This window comes from Polyodon spathula, chromosome 12 (genome assembly GCF_017654505.1).
Source record: "Polyodon spathula isolate WHYD16114869_AA chromosome 12, ASM1765450v1, whole genome shotgun sequence".
Taxonomy (NCBI): Eukaryota; Metazoa; Chordata; class Actinopteri; order Acipenseriformes; family Polyodontidae; genus Polyodon; species Polyodon spathula.
In genome coordinates this window covers 24304229-24321344 of record NC_054545.1, presented here as the reverse complement: position 1 = coordinate 24321344, position 17116 = coordinate 24304229, and the positions used below count along the sequence as shown (strand labels likewise).

General features: G+C 37.8%; 1 protein-coding gene across 11 annotated transcripts in view; it reads right to left on the bottom strand.

The window, feature by feature from the left end:
- Positions 1-10776, bottom strand: part of LOC121324552 (collagen alpha-1(XXIII) chain-like) — a 228763-nt gene extending 217987 nt beyond the window's left edge. For all 11 annotated transcript variants that reach the window (XM_041266580.1, XM_041266584.1, XM_041266579.1 and 8 more), the window contains exons 1-2: positions 10175-10776; positions 7091-7160 (exon numbers count right to left, since the gene is read on the bottom strand). In XM_041266580.1, the coding sequence (XP_041122514.1) occupies positions 7091-7160; positions 10175-10474 (370 nt within the window). In that variant the 5' untranslated portion in view covers positions 10475-10776. The remainder of the gene's footprint in view (positions 1-7090; positions 7161-10174) is intronic.
- Between the last annotated feature and the right edge of the window lie 6340 nt (positions 10777-17116).

The following is a 17116-nucleotide window of genomic DNA, read 5'->3' as shown; positions in this document are numbered from 1 at the left end:
CCATGTTCTGTTTGGAGTACCACTTGGATCAGTATTAGGTCCTCTGCTATTCCTAATCTACATTAATGACATATTATGGTATAGTAAGCAAACTTGTTAAATTTGCAGACGACACAAAAATAGGAGGATTGGCAAACACTGTTGCAGCAGCAAAGGTCATTCAAAATGATCTAGCCAAGATTCATATCTGGGCAGACAAATGGCAAAGTGTAAGGTACTGCACACAGGCAATAAAAATGTGCATTATAAATATTCTAAGGGAGATACTGAAATTGAAGAAGGAATCTATGAAAAAGACCTAGGAGGAGTTTACGTTGACTCAGAAATGTCTTTATCTAGACAATGTGCGGAGGCTATAAAAAAAAGCCAACAAGACGCTCGAAAATACTGTGAAAAGTGTTTTATTTAAATCACGGGAAGTAACGTTAAAACTGTACAATGCATTATTAAGACCTCATCTGGAATATTGGTGTTCAGTTCTGGTTACCTCACTACAAAAAGGATATTGCTGCTATAGAGTGCAAAGAAGAGCAACCAGAATCATTCCAGGTTTAAAAGGCATGTCATATGCAGACAGGCTAAAAGTAGTAAATCTATTCAATCTTGAACAAAGACGACTACACAGCGACCTGATTCAAGCATTCAAAATTCTAAAAGGTATTGACAATGTCGACCCAAGGGACTTTTTTGACCTGAAAAAAGAAACAAGGACCAGGGGTCACAAATGGAGATTAGAGAAATGAGAATTCAGAACAGAAAATAGAAGGCACTCCTTACACAGAGAATTGTTAGGGTCTGGAACCAACTCCCCAGTAATGTTGTTGAAACTGACACCCTAGGATCCTTCCCAGAATCTCATCAAGCAGCTTCTTGATCAATAAGCTACGAACAAGCTACCAAAAACAAGCAAGATGGGCCTAATGGCCTCCTCATGTTTGTAAACTTTCTTATGTGCGTGTGTATGTGTGAGAGATTGGTTGTTAATGTTCTGTTACCCAGTATGAATTATTGACATCTGTAGGTCTCACAGTCTCCAATGCGCACATTATGGTGAATGTGTATTTGATTTTGACATTCATTTTTTACCTCCAAAACTATTAATGAAAATCAATCATACTGATCACTTGTTAAAGATACTTTACTGCTGTTCTTCTGGCATGTCCATTCATTCCAATTCAAGATGCCACTTAAAAGAATGAAAACATGCTGAAAACACAAAGTCGTGGGACTGGGTACAGTTCTGACACTGGTCAAACATTCAAGCACTTTTGGAACTCATAGTACTTTATGGAAAATGTGCAATGTATGAAGTAATGGGAAGCACATAAGACTTACTGGAATTATTGTTAGCTCTATGTACTTAAAAAGCACTAAAAATTAGCCACTGCACCACCTAGCCCCCCTCCCAAAAAGTATTGTTTTTAAATGTGTAACATTCAGAGATGCCAAGGACAACATCGGCTTTATATACTTAAAGAAAGAATATATTAAAGGATATCAGATACTGTAACATTGCATAACTCAGTCACGTTGGGAAACACTGGTGTCAATAACCACGGGCTATTGACGAAGAAGTGTCACATTTCTAGGTTTTCAAAGGAATTGGGGTCAACATCTTGTTCAAAACAATTACTTTGAAACACCAAGTGTTGTGTTTGTGGTATTTAAAATATGTAAATGCAGTGAATTCTTTCTTAAAGAGGAGTCCAGAACATTCTTGCATATTAGACATCAACTGTATAACACAAAGACATGCATGTTGTGCGCATTGGGATTGCCTCATACACTACTACAGCATCATGTGAAGGACAGGTCATTTCAAAGTGTGTGCTACATATTGCATGTGCTTTTAATTTTGTCCCGCCACTGTAAATGTACTGCAGACTGTTGAAGATGACACAGCCTTCCAAGCGAGTTATTTTAAAAAGTAGAGAAAGCTTCATTTTGAGGAGCTACATTTAACTGGCACTTTTTTTTTTTTTTTTTTTTTTTTTTTGAAGAGTGTGGGAGTCAACTCCAAACAGCCAATGCAGTAAGCTGTCAAAATCCTTACCCAGCAGTACCCCTCCCTGGGAGCCAACTGAGTGGATTGAGAAGATTGGGTTAATCACGGTACAACGCTGCTCTGCCAATGAACAGCACATTCAGACAAGGAGGGCCCACACACACACGTGACTGCTGTAGACCGAGTATCAGAGTGTCGTAAGCACGGCCCACATCCCAGGACTAACTCCACAGTGGTGAATGCTAGAGGCTGTGGGGGAAGCTCTGTGCCCGAGTACTGCACCCAGGGAGGCAAAGGGCAGGAAGGGTCAAGTCCTGCTCTGTATGTGTGTGTGCGTGAGAGAGAGCGAGTGGGAGTGCGTGCTGTGGATCTTATTCTTAAATGTTGCTTTTTATTGTCCCCTTATCTTTTTATAACATTTATAATCATTGGATAGTTCTCAATAGAATTATTCAAAGACTGTTTAGTTTAGAGCAGGAGCTATTCTTCACATCCAATCACCCACCATAGATAGCTGACTTAGGCTAGATCACCCAGTTATAGAAGCAAGAACTGGCACCATCAAGTGATCAGCCACTTTGGCTTAAGTTTCCTTTTGTTTTGAAGGCTATACAAAGAAGTGCTCTAGATGGCACTGTCACTTACTAAAATATACACAGGCTGATCTAGCCTGCGTGACATATCTATGGCAGACAACTGAAACTAGAGTGGCTCATGAACTCACAGTCCAAGGACTTTAACACATTAAATGAAACAAAGCACAATATTTGAATAAATTGTAAAAAGCGCTCTTCAGAATGATAGCAAAATGTCTTCTTACAGAACTACAACAACATTGTGCAGGCTACAGACAGAGTGCAGTCAGTTGGAACAAAGTGCACTCTATTTTTACAGCTCACTTTCAGGGTGCAACCAAGAAACACCTAATGAGATGTAAACGATACTGCTGTCCCATCCATCGGATTGAGTTTCACTGCCAGCAGCACTTAAACTACTGGATTTCAGTGGGGCTCACAGTGCCCCCCCCTTCAAGGGGTCACCCAAAAAAAAAAAAAAAAAAACATGTTGATTTAGGATCCTTGCAGATGTTGAACTTGAACTAATAATTCACTCAAAATACTCAAATTTGGCATAACGACCTTTGTTCCTGTTATAATACATACCCACACACGCTTCCAATACAAGCCTTGTTTCCAATAGTTGCTACATATGTTACAAAAAGAAGAATACAAAACATAAAAGCATGTCACATGCTATCAATCACTCTGGAGGTAGATACAGTCCACATCCCATGCAGGTGTAAGTATCTGGAATTCAGAGCAGCTACTTAATTTGTGCCTGGCCTCATCACCCAAGTTACTCTTTAATAATATGTAGCCAAACAGCTGGCTGTGGTGTGGCTAATACAGTCCATATGACAGCTTTACGCTGCAGCCCGTTTTGAATTAAATTTCAAAACCACGGCAGTTACTGAAGGCTTTGTGGTTGATATCCTATGCTTTAGAATAGTGTAGAAAAGTATTGATACAGTATAGAAAATTCTTTCAGATATACAAAAACCATCCTCTTGCGACCATGTATACATTATGTTGTGTATTATTTTTAATTTGTTATTACCGTTTCCAGAAATGTAAGTTGGGTCAATATCGATAGTAGTAAATGTACCGGTATTTATAAATACTAAAAAGAAACAAATTCAATGACAAAAGAGTCTTTTGGTATTTCTAAATGTAGCATTACTGGGTGTTCAATAGTTATAACCTTTATACAAACCGTAACATTTTACAAAGCGGCAGTTCCTATGCATTACGATTGGAGATGGACTCTTCGGAATCAAAAAGTTGATGATGTTCAGATCAGTTGCTTCAACTGCTGTGGTTCTATCAGGTTTTTTGACTTGGTTTTTCAAATAGCAAACACTATACTGGTAGATCAAACATGGTAGCTAATCTCTTCCTATTCTGGGGAGTATGTGGTCTGATTGCAGTTCATTTACTCGATCTAACCCATCAAATCACAATCTAATAAGCTACAAAAAAGAAACCACAACAAAAAGGGGGGAGCAGTGAATTTTATTGGGGCCAATATGAGGGAACATTCATTCTGCAGCCTGGCGCTGCTTTAGCTCATTAAACGCTACAGCAAATGTACATGTTGCTTTTGTGTCTTCTTTAAATGTGTAACTTAAAAAAAAAAAAAAAAAAGACCAAATGTCCCCCAAATTGTATTACACAAACATACTGCTGTCTATAGGAACATGTCCAGTGGGTAAAGTCCAGGGCTTAATCCTACCTCTGCCACTGACTGACTCACTGTGTGATTTATTGTAAGTGACTGCATATAATGCAGAGTTCACAGCCTACCTCTGTAAAGTGCTTTGTGATGGTGGTCCACTATGAAAGGCATTATATAAAAATATATTATTATTAATAGCCTTGAACCTTCACAGTTTAATTATACAGCTGCATTTGTGTATTCCATAGTTTATCTGAGAACAAATTACATATTAAAATATACATTTCATAGTTTAACAAATCACAAACCCATAAGCTATACTGCATTTGTTCCCATTTTCTATGTTTACCTTAATAAATTATGACCTCAAAGCCATAGGTATTCCTTAAGGAAGCAAAGCCTGGATACACATCAGTTTACTTCACACTGAACTGGTCATCAGAAAAAGCCTTAACGCAAATAATAAAGTAAACTCTACAAGAAGGATTCCTTCAAGGATCAAGAGCACCCTAAAAGAGATAAGCTTTCCAGCGTGCTTTTACATATTTCCAACAATTAAGCCAATAACTGATTCAACTAAGTAACATAGATTGGTTGAAACGAAAACCAGCAGCCACAGCTCACCAGGACCAGGGTTGGAGACCCCTGATCTAGACTATCCAGCACACTTAAATTTGAACCTTCTCTACTGCGTCTGTTCCACAGGTACATTTCTGTGCACTCAGTTCAGTCTATTTACATTTCTGAAATGTAGATTCTGCTGTTGAGAAAAACCCTTGAAACCTGCTTGCTGTCATGTCACAGAAGCTGATGCTTCTGCTTCCACATGCAAACTCAGGTAAAGCTTAGAAAGTAATGTTAAAAAAGGGATGCATAACATAAAATATCATTAGCCAACCAGTCCAGTGTACATTTTAGTATATTAATATAAGCCGAATGAACACATCTACACAAAATGATACAAAATATTCATCATTATTCTAATTTGGCCTAACAAAACACAATTCAAAAGGAAAAGGAAAACAAGCTGGAAAACCAGATCCTGCCCCTGGGGCCCAAGATCTGAGGCTTTTCTTGTTGTTGTAACACTTGAGGCAAGAGCCATTTCCTCAGCCCACAAATCACACCAATTACCTGCTCCTTTCCAGCCCTTCTTCCCAGCAGCCTGTCACACTCACTGAGGGACAGGCAGGCAGTCTGGCTGGGGGCAGCACTTAACATCCAAACAATCATGAAATACCAAAAGCAGTGAATTACTGAAGGGCTCTTTTATATTTACTGTCAATATGGCCTGGGAATGAATGAAATCTAGAAAATAATTGGGGGATTAATGTACAGTCAAGAAGTCCTTACAGCAATATTACTAAATTCAATTTCTCAATGTGCCAGTGTGTGTTATTTTTACACATGAACCCAAGACCTGCTATAAAAGCAAAAACCTCTTATAAAAAGTACCTCAGGAAAAGGACAACACAGTGTAATAGTGTTTTGACAGCATGGTAAAGTTTAGTTAAGTGTTTTAAAGCGTTAAAGGTATGGCAGCCATGGTAAACTCTGGTAAATGTATAGTATACTGCAGTGGTTCTCAATCCTGTTCCTGGGGGACCACTACCCTGCTATAAAATCCTGATAAGAGGTCTTTACCATCTAGTAAGGCCCTGCTCATTTATGTTAAATTGTTACTTTTCACCGTTCCTAAAGTAATTTTATTATATTATATATTGCTCAAATAACAACTACTTTGCCGCTGTCTACTATTGCTGACTACATTGCTACTAGCCATGCTGTTTTTAACTTTGCCGCTGTGTATTCTACAGCTATTATGGACTAATAGTTAGTCATGTGTTTTTCCAGATTCCTTTCCACTAAGTTGATCCCCAGTTCTGAACCTAATGTATGGATCCCTTGCTCTAACTGATCTTTTCAACACCTCAGGGAAGGGGGAGAAATAGATTCCACCCATCTCGAGTGCTTATTCCTGTGTCACTCTTGCTGCTAGTAACACCACTGCACAATCTAGTGGGTTTAAAACGTCTCTTAAAATACTCATTCCCTAAATAAACAAGGATCTTTCTTAACGAATCTTGGAAAATTGATTTGACTTTGTTGCTTTCACTGAAACTTGGCACTCTAATGGAGATTTCTTCTCCTTGCATCTGGCTACATCTCCTAACTACTCTTCTTGACAAGCCTCACAATTCAGGAAGGGGTGGTGGATATGCTGTCATTTTTAAATCCTCCTACACTGCTATTGCCCTATCTTTTGACAACTACTCTTCTTTTGAATATAAAAGCGGATCGAACTTGCATCAAAAACACAAGCCAAGTTAGTAGAAACAATTGGAGCAACCTTGACCCCCACCGCTTTTACAGTTGTGCCTATTTGCTTGGTGCTGGCCAAGGTTGCCCCAGCGGTTTCTTAAAACTGGGCTTTGGTTTTTGATGGAACCATGACAATAAACACTCAGGTATTTATAAACAAACTCAAAGTTCCTTATGCCAATAATGTTGGCAAAGACAACAGCAATACAAGCTCAGCAATAGCCCTGCTTCCAGCAGTGTTGCTGTTTTGTATTCCAGCGATTATGGTGTCTCTGCAATGTGCATTACCAATGCTGTGCCACTACAGCTCAATTCCCCTGACTGCTCGAGGTCAAGACAGCCAGTGTCCTGAGCACCACCCAGGAGCTCTGCAGTGAACGGTCACTTCATTTACACCCTGCAGGTCTTCACCAATAACACCTACAGAATAACTTCCTCAGAGACAGGAGGGGGCTGTGGGATGGGCACAGCAATTAGTTGTCTAGAAGTACTTACTTCAGGTGAAGTGCAAAAACAAGAAACACATACCTGGAGGGCAGGAGCACTGTGCCTGCAGGTCCCTGGCTGTCCGCAGTCTAGGCAATGCTTCATTTAACCTCTACACACAAGAAAGAGAGGGGATATACTGTTATTAAGAGGAAACCATAGTAAACCAACTACTAGACACATTCCTGAGCCTACTCTTGGGATGCCCCAGTGCTATATAGCTTGCAGAACTGCCTTTCCTATTGTTTTACTATATAAAGTCCATGTGTTAATCTTGTACTCGATATGCTTCTGCTTATCTCCCCTTTACTACACTTCCCTCTAAGGTATTATTCAATTTGGTTGTCCTTATAGGATGGCGCTGTAAAGCTGGTGTTATAAAGGGTACAGTACTAACGTAATGGATTAGTACAGTAGTTCTAAATCCTGGTCCTGGGAGACCACTGCCCTGCTGGTTTTTGTTCCAAACAAGCACTCAATTACATAATAATTGAACCCTTAATTGAAATAATAATTTGCCTAATCTGAGGTTTATTATTTAAAACAGATGGAGATTTCAATTTAGGTATACAATTGTATAAGAAACTTAAATTCTCCAACTTGTATAAGCTATACTATTTAAAAAAGTCAAATTAAGCTAATTAGTGCAGTTTCACTAATTCATTTAAGTAACTGACAGCTTGGTTGGGACAAAACCCAGCAGGTCAGTGGTCCCGCAGGACCAGGATTGAGAACCACTGGAGTGCCACTGCTTTATTGAAAAAAAGAATTCTTCACACTGTGTGTGTGTGTATATATATTATATATATATACATACATATATATATATACATACACTATATTTTATATATTTAAAATGCATGTAAAATCATAATTAATATTTTATAATATAATATAATATTAATAGATATATATAATATTATATATATTATAGATTCTATTAATGTTGACTCATGACATATATTCAACACTGAATGCACAGCAAAATGCTTGTTTTCGTTACAAAATCAATGTTCTAGCTAAACCCAAAATTCTTTGGGTTGTTGTATAATAATTATTATATATATATATATATATATATATATATATATATATATATATATATATATATATATATATATATATATATATATATATATATGGACAATGTATTTACACACGAAAGTAAATACCAAAGATGAATTGCATAAAATTATTTTTCCATTTTCTTAAACCAAATTCACATGTATAATCTAATTTTAATAAACACCACCAATATTAATTAAGCTGCGTTTGAAGGTAAACAAAACTTGAATGCATGTGTTAAGGGACCAAAAGCAGTATTGCAGACTACACAAGCTGTAAATCGAATCAGAAATGATTACATATTTCAGGTATAGCCTATAAAAGCTTAATACGAACGCAATCGAGGCCAGTAGTGGCGTGTAAAATTATACAATACCACAAATACTTCATTTCATAGAGTGTATAAAATATTTTATTTAGACTGGAGGATGGCAGAAAGTGTTCCACAGCAATTCTGCAGCGCACAACTGGATGGAATACATTCTGCCTTCACTGTGTAAAGTAGAGGCACTGCAAAGTCGTACTGGCATAATAATAAATAATAATAATAATAATAATAATAATAATAATAATAATAATAATAATAATAATGTCTGTTAAGGTGAATATGGATTAAACTGGTTTTGTTGCAAACGTTTTGACACGTCGTCTTATTGTACCATTTATGGTTATGAATAGTTCCGATTCATAAAAGTTGCTGGTATTTTTCATATTTGTTCCAGTTAGTTCGATACCACAAGCCTTTAAAATCTACAGAAATTGCTAGACTAGTTTAGTGTTGTGTTTTAGTAGAGGGCAACCCGAGTTACTTTGGGTTCGTTGCAATTGAGACACATTAATACGCAGCTGGGGGACTCCTTACAAACCACAGGATCATCGCGTTAGTACGCTCCTTTTAGTTATTTGCAATTGACCAGAACTGTAGCTAATGCGTTTAAATTATTTAAAAAGCGGTTACAAAAATACACAAAACATGCTTCTTTTGCAGCATGACAGACAACTTTCATAGAATCGGGGATTATGGAACCGACTCATTCAGTGTTTAATAGGGAAATCTGTGATGCAATCAGTGTCTAATTCTCAACCAAGACCTAAACTGACTGGAGAGGATTCAAACTTAATGATAGTATTTTTAAAACCACAATGTTATTTAAACAAATGTGGTCATAACATCCCAACAAAAAAAATATATTTAAGGCAAATAGGCTTAAGTGTGCAGACAATCCAAAAATAACGTGATATGTAATTTGCCACATTTGCTTCATGTACACTATCGACGTCTCTTATGGAGCAGTTATATCCAGAGTTAAAATCACTGCCAACTTTTATCAGCGAGCATCTCTGCGCTATTATTTTAGTTCACTTCAAGGAGACCCGGTGGCTTCCTTGCGAACTGTCTCCATTCATTACTCATACCAAATGATAATATGCTGTAACAAGACAGGTCTCCCACACCATTTTGATAGCATCTGGGGAGTGTAGCTATACGATTGAATTACCATACCGCTTTTAGAATATTCTGCTTTCTGTTTGCTTGTCAATCAATTTGTTTAAATCCCTGTTATTCTTTTTGTACAAACTCTTCAAATATCCGAAGGACACTGTTATACAATAGTCATGCTAGCTGCAGTGCCCGACTTATTAGCCGTCACTTTCTGGACGCCTCTAGGTTAGCATCCGAATTTATGAAGGGAATACCCACCGTCCCGCCACAGCAAAAACAAAACAGATGTTGCCGATAGTTGTTTGAAACACTAACACAAAAAAAGCTTGCCAAGAGTTGGTGAGATATCCCTGGCGTTTATATCAGGCATTTGTTTTTTGTTTTTTTGTTTTTTGTTTATGTGGGGGGGGCTCGTTGTCATTTGCAAAATACTGACAAATATCCTAATGTATCAATTACAAACAATAGCAGCAGCATAGCAGCATTACTTTACCATATGAAACCAAAATCAATAACTTTATACAGATACACAAGAAAGGTGAAATCATTAACTTTCTCATGATACTGCATACATAGTGTCTTGATTTGAAATACAGTAGCGCATATGAAATTCTTACCTCTTGCAGAATACTTTCTATCGTATCTCGGATCACAGGTAATAGAGTCCTTCCCTCTGTAAGAATACTGGTTTCTGCCGGAGCAAACACTGGTGCGTTTTCTTTCTCCAAAACTTTCACTCTGTTTTCCAACTGAAAAGTTTTGAAGCTCAACAAAAAACAAAACGCCACAGAACTGACTGACAACATTAAGCACAGGCATGTTGGTAAAGACACCAAAGCCCCGAAAAACTCAGACTTGGGTACCACTTTCTTGACGTCTGAGTCTTTATTTTGGTTTAGTTTCTCTGTTGAATCCATCTCGGCTGCAACTTTAAAAAATACAGTTTCTCTGTGCCACTTCTAGTTTACACTACAACACAGCTTATTCCCAGCTTTTCATCTACTAACAACCTATTTGACAAAACAGAAAGTCAAAATAAACTTCACACGATTATTTCATTAGTTTTAAACTGGACTTGGCCGTTTCAAAGAACGTTGGAACGTAAACCAAGCTGGCGCTATTGGGTCTCATCAGGAGTAACCAGCTGTACGAAATGTGGAGCCGGCTGAGCAAAGTTACATCTGATCATTCAGGTTCAGCTGTGTTCAAAGTGAAGTGGATCCCGAGCCAGCCAATTTACTTTATGCAAAATTTGAATTCCGGCCAGTCGGTGATGCGACCGCCCCTGCAACCACGTGGACGGGGTGTGTAGCACAGAATCAACCAACATAAACAGTCGTTGCGATTTCCCACAGGAGTGTTTACGCGTAAATAAATAAGAGTGTGTTTCAGTGGTCTGTTAAACGGATACATATGGGATCTTTTATTACCACCTGGTTTATTAGAGAGATGCACTCTAAACTGTAACCCCGTTAACAAAGATTACTACCACTCATGACAGCATACTAATATGCAGGTTAGTTAGTTAGTCATGATCTTCCTAAAACCATGTTGACTGTCTCCCAGGACAATGTTACCATATAGGTAATTTTCCATTTTGGATATTATTATAGTTTGCATAAGTTTACATATAATAGGAATCACGTTTATTGATCTTTAGTTACCTGGTTCGGTTTTGTTTCCCTTTTTGTGGATTGGTATTACGTTTGCAATTTTCCAGTCTGTCGGTACATCCCCTGTCTCAAATGACTGTTGCATGATTTTGGTTAGCGGTTTGTAAATAACTGCTTTCAATCCTTTGAGCAGTACTTGGAGTATCTCATTAGGCCCAGGGGATTTGTTTATTTTAAGAGCTCCTAGTCCCTCTAACACTTCTGCCTTGGTTATGCTAAAGTTATTTAAAACTGGATAGGAACAGGTTGACATGTGGGGCGTGTTGTTCCATATCCTCCTTTTTAAGAACTTGTGAAAAGTAATAATTTAATATATTTGCTATTTTTTTTTCTTCGTCTATCGACTGTGAACTTACATCTGTCCTCTACTAATCTCCATAGTTATCCTGTTTTAAGAGCTGATATATATACACACACACACACACACACACACACACACACACACACATATATATATATATATGGCAAGAGGGCTTGAAATGTAAGGTGTCCGGTGTTACAACTGACCCCATGGCCAGGGTCAGCTGTAATGGGGGGGGTTAGGTCTATTGAAAAATAAAAATGTTCACATAAGGCCATTTTTTTTGTTGTTGTCCTACTTTTGAAACTTTTTAACATCCCTAAAAATTATAGGCCTTATCAAGCAAGAATATGTCAGTCTGAGTCACAATTGTGATATACTGTATAAGCATTTTGTTTCCTTGCAAGATTCATGTGCCCAGATATAGTTCAGCTAATGGTGTATGGGTTCAACTGTAACAAGTGTTACAATTGGCCACAACCCAAGGAGCCATTACTAAATCCCAGGTTCCAGCAAGAAACAACAAAACTAAGAGTAAGCAATTGTGTCAATTATAAGTACAGAGATCAGGGATGAGAATGCTAAAAGCCTTGATTCATAAACTGGATAACACAGGTATATATCACAAAAAGAAAATTGGTGAAAACATTTACTCTACTAGGTCAAAAATCAATTGTTGTATATAAAATCTCAGGGCTTTGGCACAGACAGCTCCTCGCCACAGGCAGACAGAGAAGTGATGGCACTTCAGCTTGCTTCTGATTGGAGAAATTCAAGGTGTTACAACTGTCCCCAGTCTCCCCTGAATAGTGTAGCGTGCACAGGGGTAACGGTCAGGTCTGTAGGTCTTGCAAAGAGACTGGATCTTTTGTACAGTGGCATAGGCGCTATGCTTCAGAGTGGGAGGTCCTGGATTCGCGCCCCACCTTTGCTTGTGAGAAGCCCCTGCCTGCGGGAACAGCTATTCGCCACAACAGCTTAAAATGTTTATTTTTTTTTAGATGTCCCTTAATTATGATTGCAATCATGGTTTTGTGCTTGTTCCAATACAGAGTTGTTATTGTGTTTCTTTTAAAACAGGTAGCACATCGATTAATATAAGACTATACTATATATATATATATATATATATATATATATATATATATGGATACATGCAAAGTGATATGAGGCTGCAAAACACCCATATTGCTGCCAAAATCAATCTTTTGCACATGCAAACTGTGTTTAGCAGTCGTAAAGGGGGACTTTAGCGGCCACTAAAAATGCGGAGTATGTAAAGAATGTTTTTCACCTGCCGTTCTGCACCCGCTATCAAATTAACACTTTGTCATCATTAATACATTTAAAATATATTGAAATGTATTCAGAAAAATAAAAGAGCTTTGAATTGGGCATGGATCTGGAATGCTAAGTGGCCATAATGAGATGTAAGGATTTTGTCTTGCTGATCCTCCAAAAACTTTACATCTCCTGTTACAAGGTGCAAATGATTGTAGAAGCGAGTAATTAAGAGCTGTATAAAACCACACACATGCAGAGACCTGTCATTGGCCTCAGGATGGCTGCTGTGGTGCACTTCCTGATGCGGCGATGCTTGGCTCTTGTTGAGGACAGGGAGGAAAACCTTAGGAGGAGAAGGGCAAGATGGAGAAGACCCAGCATATTCAAACCCAAGCTCACTTTGTTTGGGTTGCCCCAGGATGTGGTGGTAAGGTATTATCGCCTCACTACGCAGGTCAACCTAGACCTAATAGCTGAATTTCACCTTTTTATCACCTGGTTGACTGTCCTCTAGTAACACAACAGCATTGACTTTCTCCACTATAGAGGACCATATGGCCTATTTGGTAGCATAACTGATTTTGACTGAGGATTCTCCAAATAACTCAATTATTATGACCTAAGCAGTAATGACTCTTAGCTCCTCAGAAAACTTTTCTGTGTGCCAAGAGGACTTTGCTGCCCTCCGTCTGACATATGTAGGTCCTAATTCACCTCACCTCTGGGCTGTAAGTACGGCTGCTAAATACCCAGATGCACAGGCAGCGCTCACTGAGACGGTCATTATAGTGATTGCAGCTCATTATTTGTGCGTGTTGAGCAATTTGTATTGCTCAACACGCACAAATGCTACAATTGTCTGCACTGTGCCTATCCTTACATCAGCCCCACTAGGTACAAAAACACAAGATTTCCCAGAGTATCACTAGTAATTTAATTACACAAAGTTTTGACCACTTACAGTAATTGATTACTACATGAGTTGTGCAGCATTATTGGAAACACGCCTCCATCGCCATTGCTGCACATGGTCAGGAAACTAGCTTGAGCCTGTTTTATGAATGTTTTTGTAAAATATTTAAAAGGTCAGGCAGCGTAACTGATAATGTTCTTTTTAACATTTTAAAAGAAAAGTTAAAATATCTGCCTTTGTTCCGAAAAGGTATGACTATATATGTATCATAACTGCCAAGAAATATATATTTTTCATTTTAAGCAAGTTATGTAAAAATGTGTTGTTTTATTATAAAGCTGAATCTCTAATTTATATCTTTCAATAGAACAATTAGAAATGATAGAAATAACTTTCTTTGTGGTGTTTCTCTTTTAACCAGTGAAATACTTTTGTCTGCAACTGCATATAAATTAAGGGAAGGAGGCTCTTAAAGCTAAGCACTAAGTTTCAATGAGTAAGCGTTCCAGTGCTATAATGTGTATTTCTAATCCTGAGCTGAGTTGTTACTTGATTAGAGGTGACCCATTTTGTAAGGTCTCTCTGCGTGCTGTATGTATTCTGCTTGACATAAGAAAATGGTTCTTGTCTGGTTATTAGCAGCTGATTGAACTCAAAATGTTGTTAAGTTTGGTCAAACAATAAAGGACCCCAGTAATTCAGCATCAATAACATTGCTGGGGATCCTGTTTTCTACCCCCAGCACTCTGTAATGAGGTGTCTCCTACCCTCTACCTTTATTTCTAACTATCCTCTAGTCCTCGTTTCTGTGCTGCAATTAAAAGATTGGCTAGTGTGAACTCCAATAGAAATCTATTGTTCACTATAGTCCTGTATAGAGGTCTGGGAAAGTTAACCAGCCATGAATTAATATAACACAATAATATGTTTATCTATCTCTATATTGTTCTATAACATGCTTCATTTTCCTTGGGGAGTCTCTCTGTTTAGTTAAACAGTGTTGAAACAGTTATTAAGCATTGAAATTAGAGGCAAGATGATCAATTCTGGGGTCAAACTAAGTGTAAGAAATGAAGTTGCAAATGCCTATTTACACTGATGCAGTGTTAAGGGTGAAAATCAACACGAGAAGAAACAGATACCAACAATCTTTCTCAAGCAGGGCTTCTAGACCACTAGAGAAGGAATTAGTTCATTTATAGTTTCACTTGAGGGTTTGAAATGATATATGGGCTCCCTACAGCAGAGACAGATCCATTCTGCATGAGACGAAACAGACACTTAAAAGGTCTCCTTCACACTTATAGTTTAATTACAATATTTATGCCCGCTGTTAAACACTAAACAGTGGCAATGCATGGTTTACATCGCTTCTTTTAAAAACTTGACATATGAACTGTTCAGAGCACTGTCATGCAGATTATGAGGTGTCTGCACATTGTGAAACATCTATCCCTTGCTAAGCAGCTGACAGGTGGGGACAGGACTTGACTCAATTCAAAGGCAATCTGTGGATCATTCTGTTAACGGCACATTCCCTTATCGATATTGCTGTTGGTACTCCTGTGAGCATGGCTATGATGTTCTATGTAATTAAGAAGTCTAATGTAAAGGAATTTTAAAATATAGAGCACTGTCACTTATTATATATAAAGGGTTTAACATATTTATATTATGGAAGAATTCAAGTAGGAGCTGCCGTTCCTAATACAAACATTGACAAGATATGCACAGGTCGAGACTGGATACAAACACAGTCTTTTTCCAAGACGTGTAATGACTTTACTGCATAGGGGGCTACGTCGGTCCAGCCTAACTGTGCATTGGTGACCATAAGAAATGTCCACTCTCGGTCCAACAACTCTGCACCGATCTCAAACTAAAGTCTAGATTACGTAACGGATATGACACCATGGTTAAATAACTGTGGTGTAACGAGACTAAGATATATATATATATATATATAGTGTCAATACTCAATGATCATAAATATTGTGTCAGACAACAAAACGCTCGGTCTATATAGATATATGAAATTTATATTACGGACTATGTTAATGTAAAAACTTAAAAATAATGCCTGTCACACTTCCAGAGCTGCTTTGTACAATATGGTGAGTATAACAATGCTACATTATGGTAAAATTATAGTAAGGTCTGCTTGTGATTTTGAAGTTGCAGTGTCCAACAACCCGGCTCAATTGTACACTTTAAATATGATGCCTGCGTTTGCTGCAACTGTAATTTCATTTAAGATAAACCATTGCTGGTGTACAGGTTTCCTACCTCTGAACCCCTCTTGTGTTTCTATCATTTTAACAGTTATGCCACTTTAACTACCTGCAGAAGCAGGTTATTAAAGTCATCTGCAAGCTAGGGTGTAGGACAGAGAAGAAAACAAAAATTTAGAGGAAAAAAACATATTTTTCCATGTTTTATGTTAATGTCTAATTTACACAATGATTAGTTTGCTGTAAAAAATTAGCCTGCTGAGACTGGCTGTTCAGTCTTCACCTCAGATTTTCTTTAAAGAGGTTATAGACAAGATTGAAATCTCCTCATCTATGCTGATCACAAGACACTTGCTTGTCTTTCTTCTGATCAGTTTGTTTTCCCGGCTTGATTTTCACTTCCACTTGGGTGAATCTCAATATCCTGACAAAACTACACATTCCAGGATAAATTCACTTCAGTGGCTGCAGGTATAATAAACACCACACTGTAGACTTCTACATGCAGCATGGACAGTGAGTGTGAGGCTCAGGTGATCTTTATACCAGATGCACATCTGGGAAACAAAACACAAATGTGTACAGGACTGATCCAAAAGATAACAGAATGGCTTTAAGAGTGGCACTCGTAGCTCCCGGCACAGGGATATCTTGTCCTGTGTTTTCTAGGATTGAACTACAGCAACACATCTGTTACCAGTACCTTGCCCTCTTTTGCAGGCTTACTCCTTCATGACATGTTGGTCAATGCAGATACTGAGCTGTGGAAGTAACAGATGCACAGGAATCCATTTCCAGATTCTTCTGCTTTTCAACAATTGTTGCTGAATAGATGTGCAACCACTAACTATAATTTGGAGAATGTACCTACACTACTGGCACTTCCAGGAAGTCAGTTTAACAAAACAAAAACACAAACAATTCATGCCATTTTATAAAAAAAAAAAAAAAAAACATACCGTACATCAGAACCCATCTGGAGTTATGTACAGTAATAGTAATATAGTTTCCATAATCTATAATTTGTTGCTTTATTAGTCTAAACCAACAGCTTATCTACTGTATCCAGGAGATGCTTCACAATGGGACTTTCTTTCTTAAACTTAATTAACTAGTTTACTTGTCAAATCAATCAAAACATTTTCAGAGATATCAGT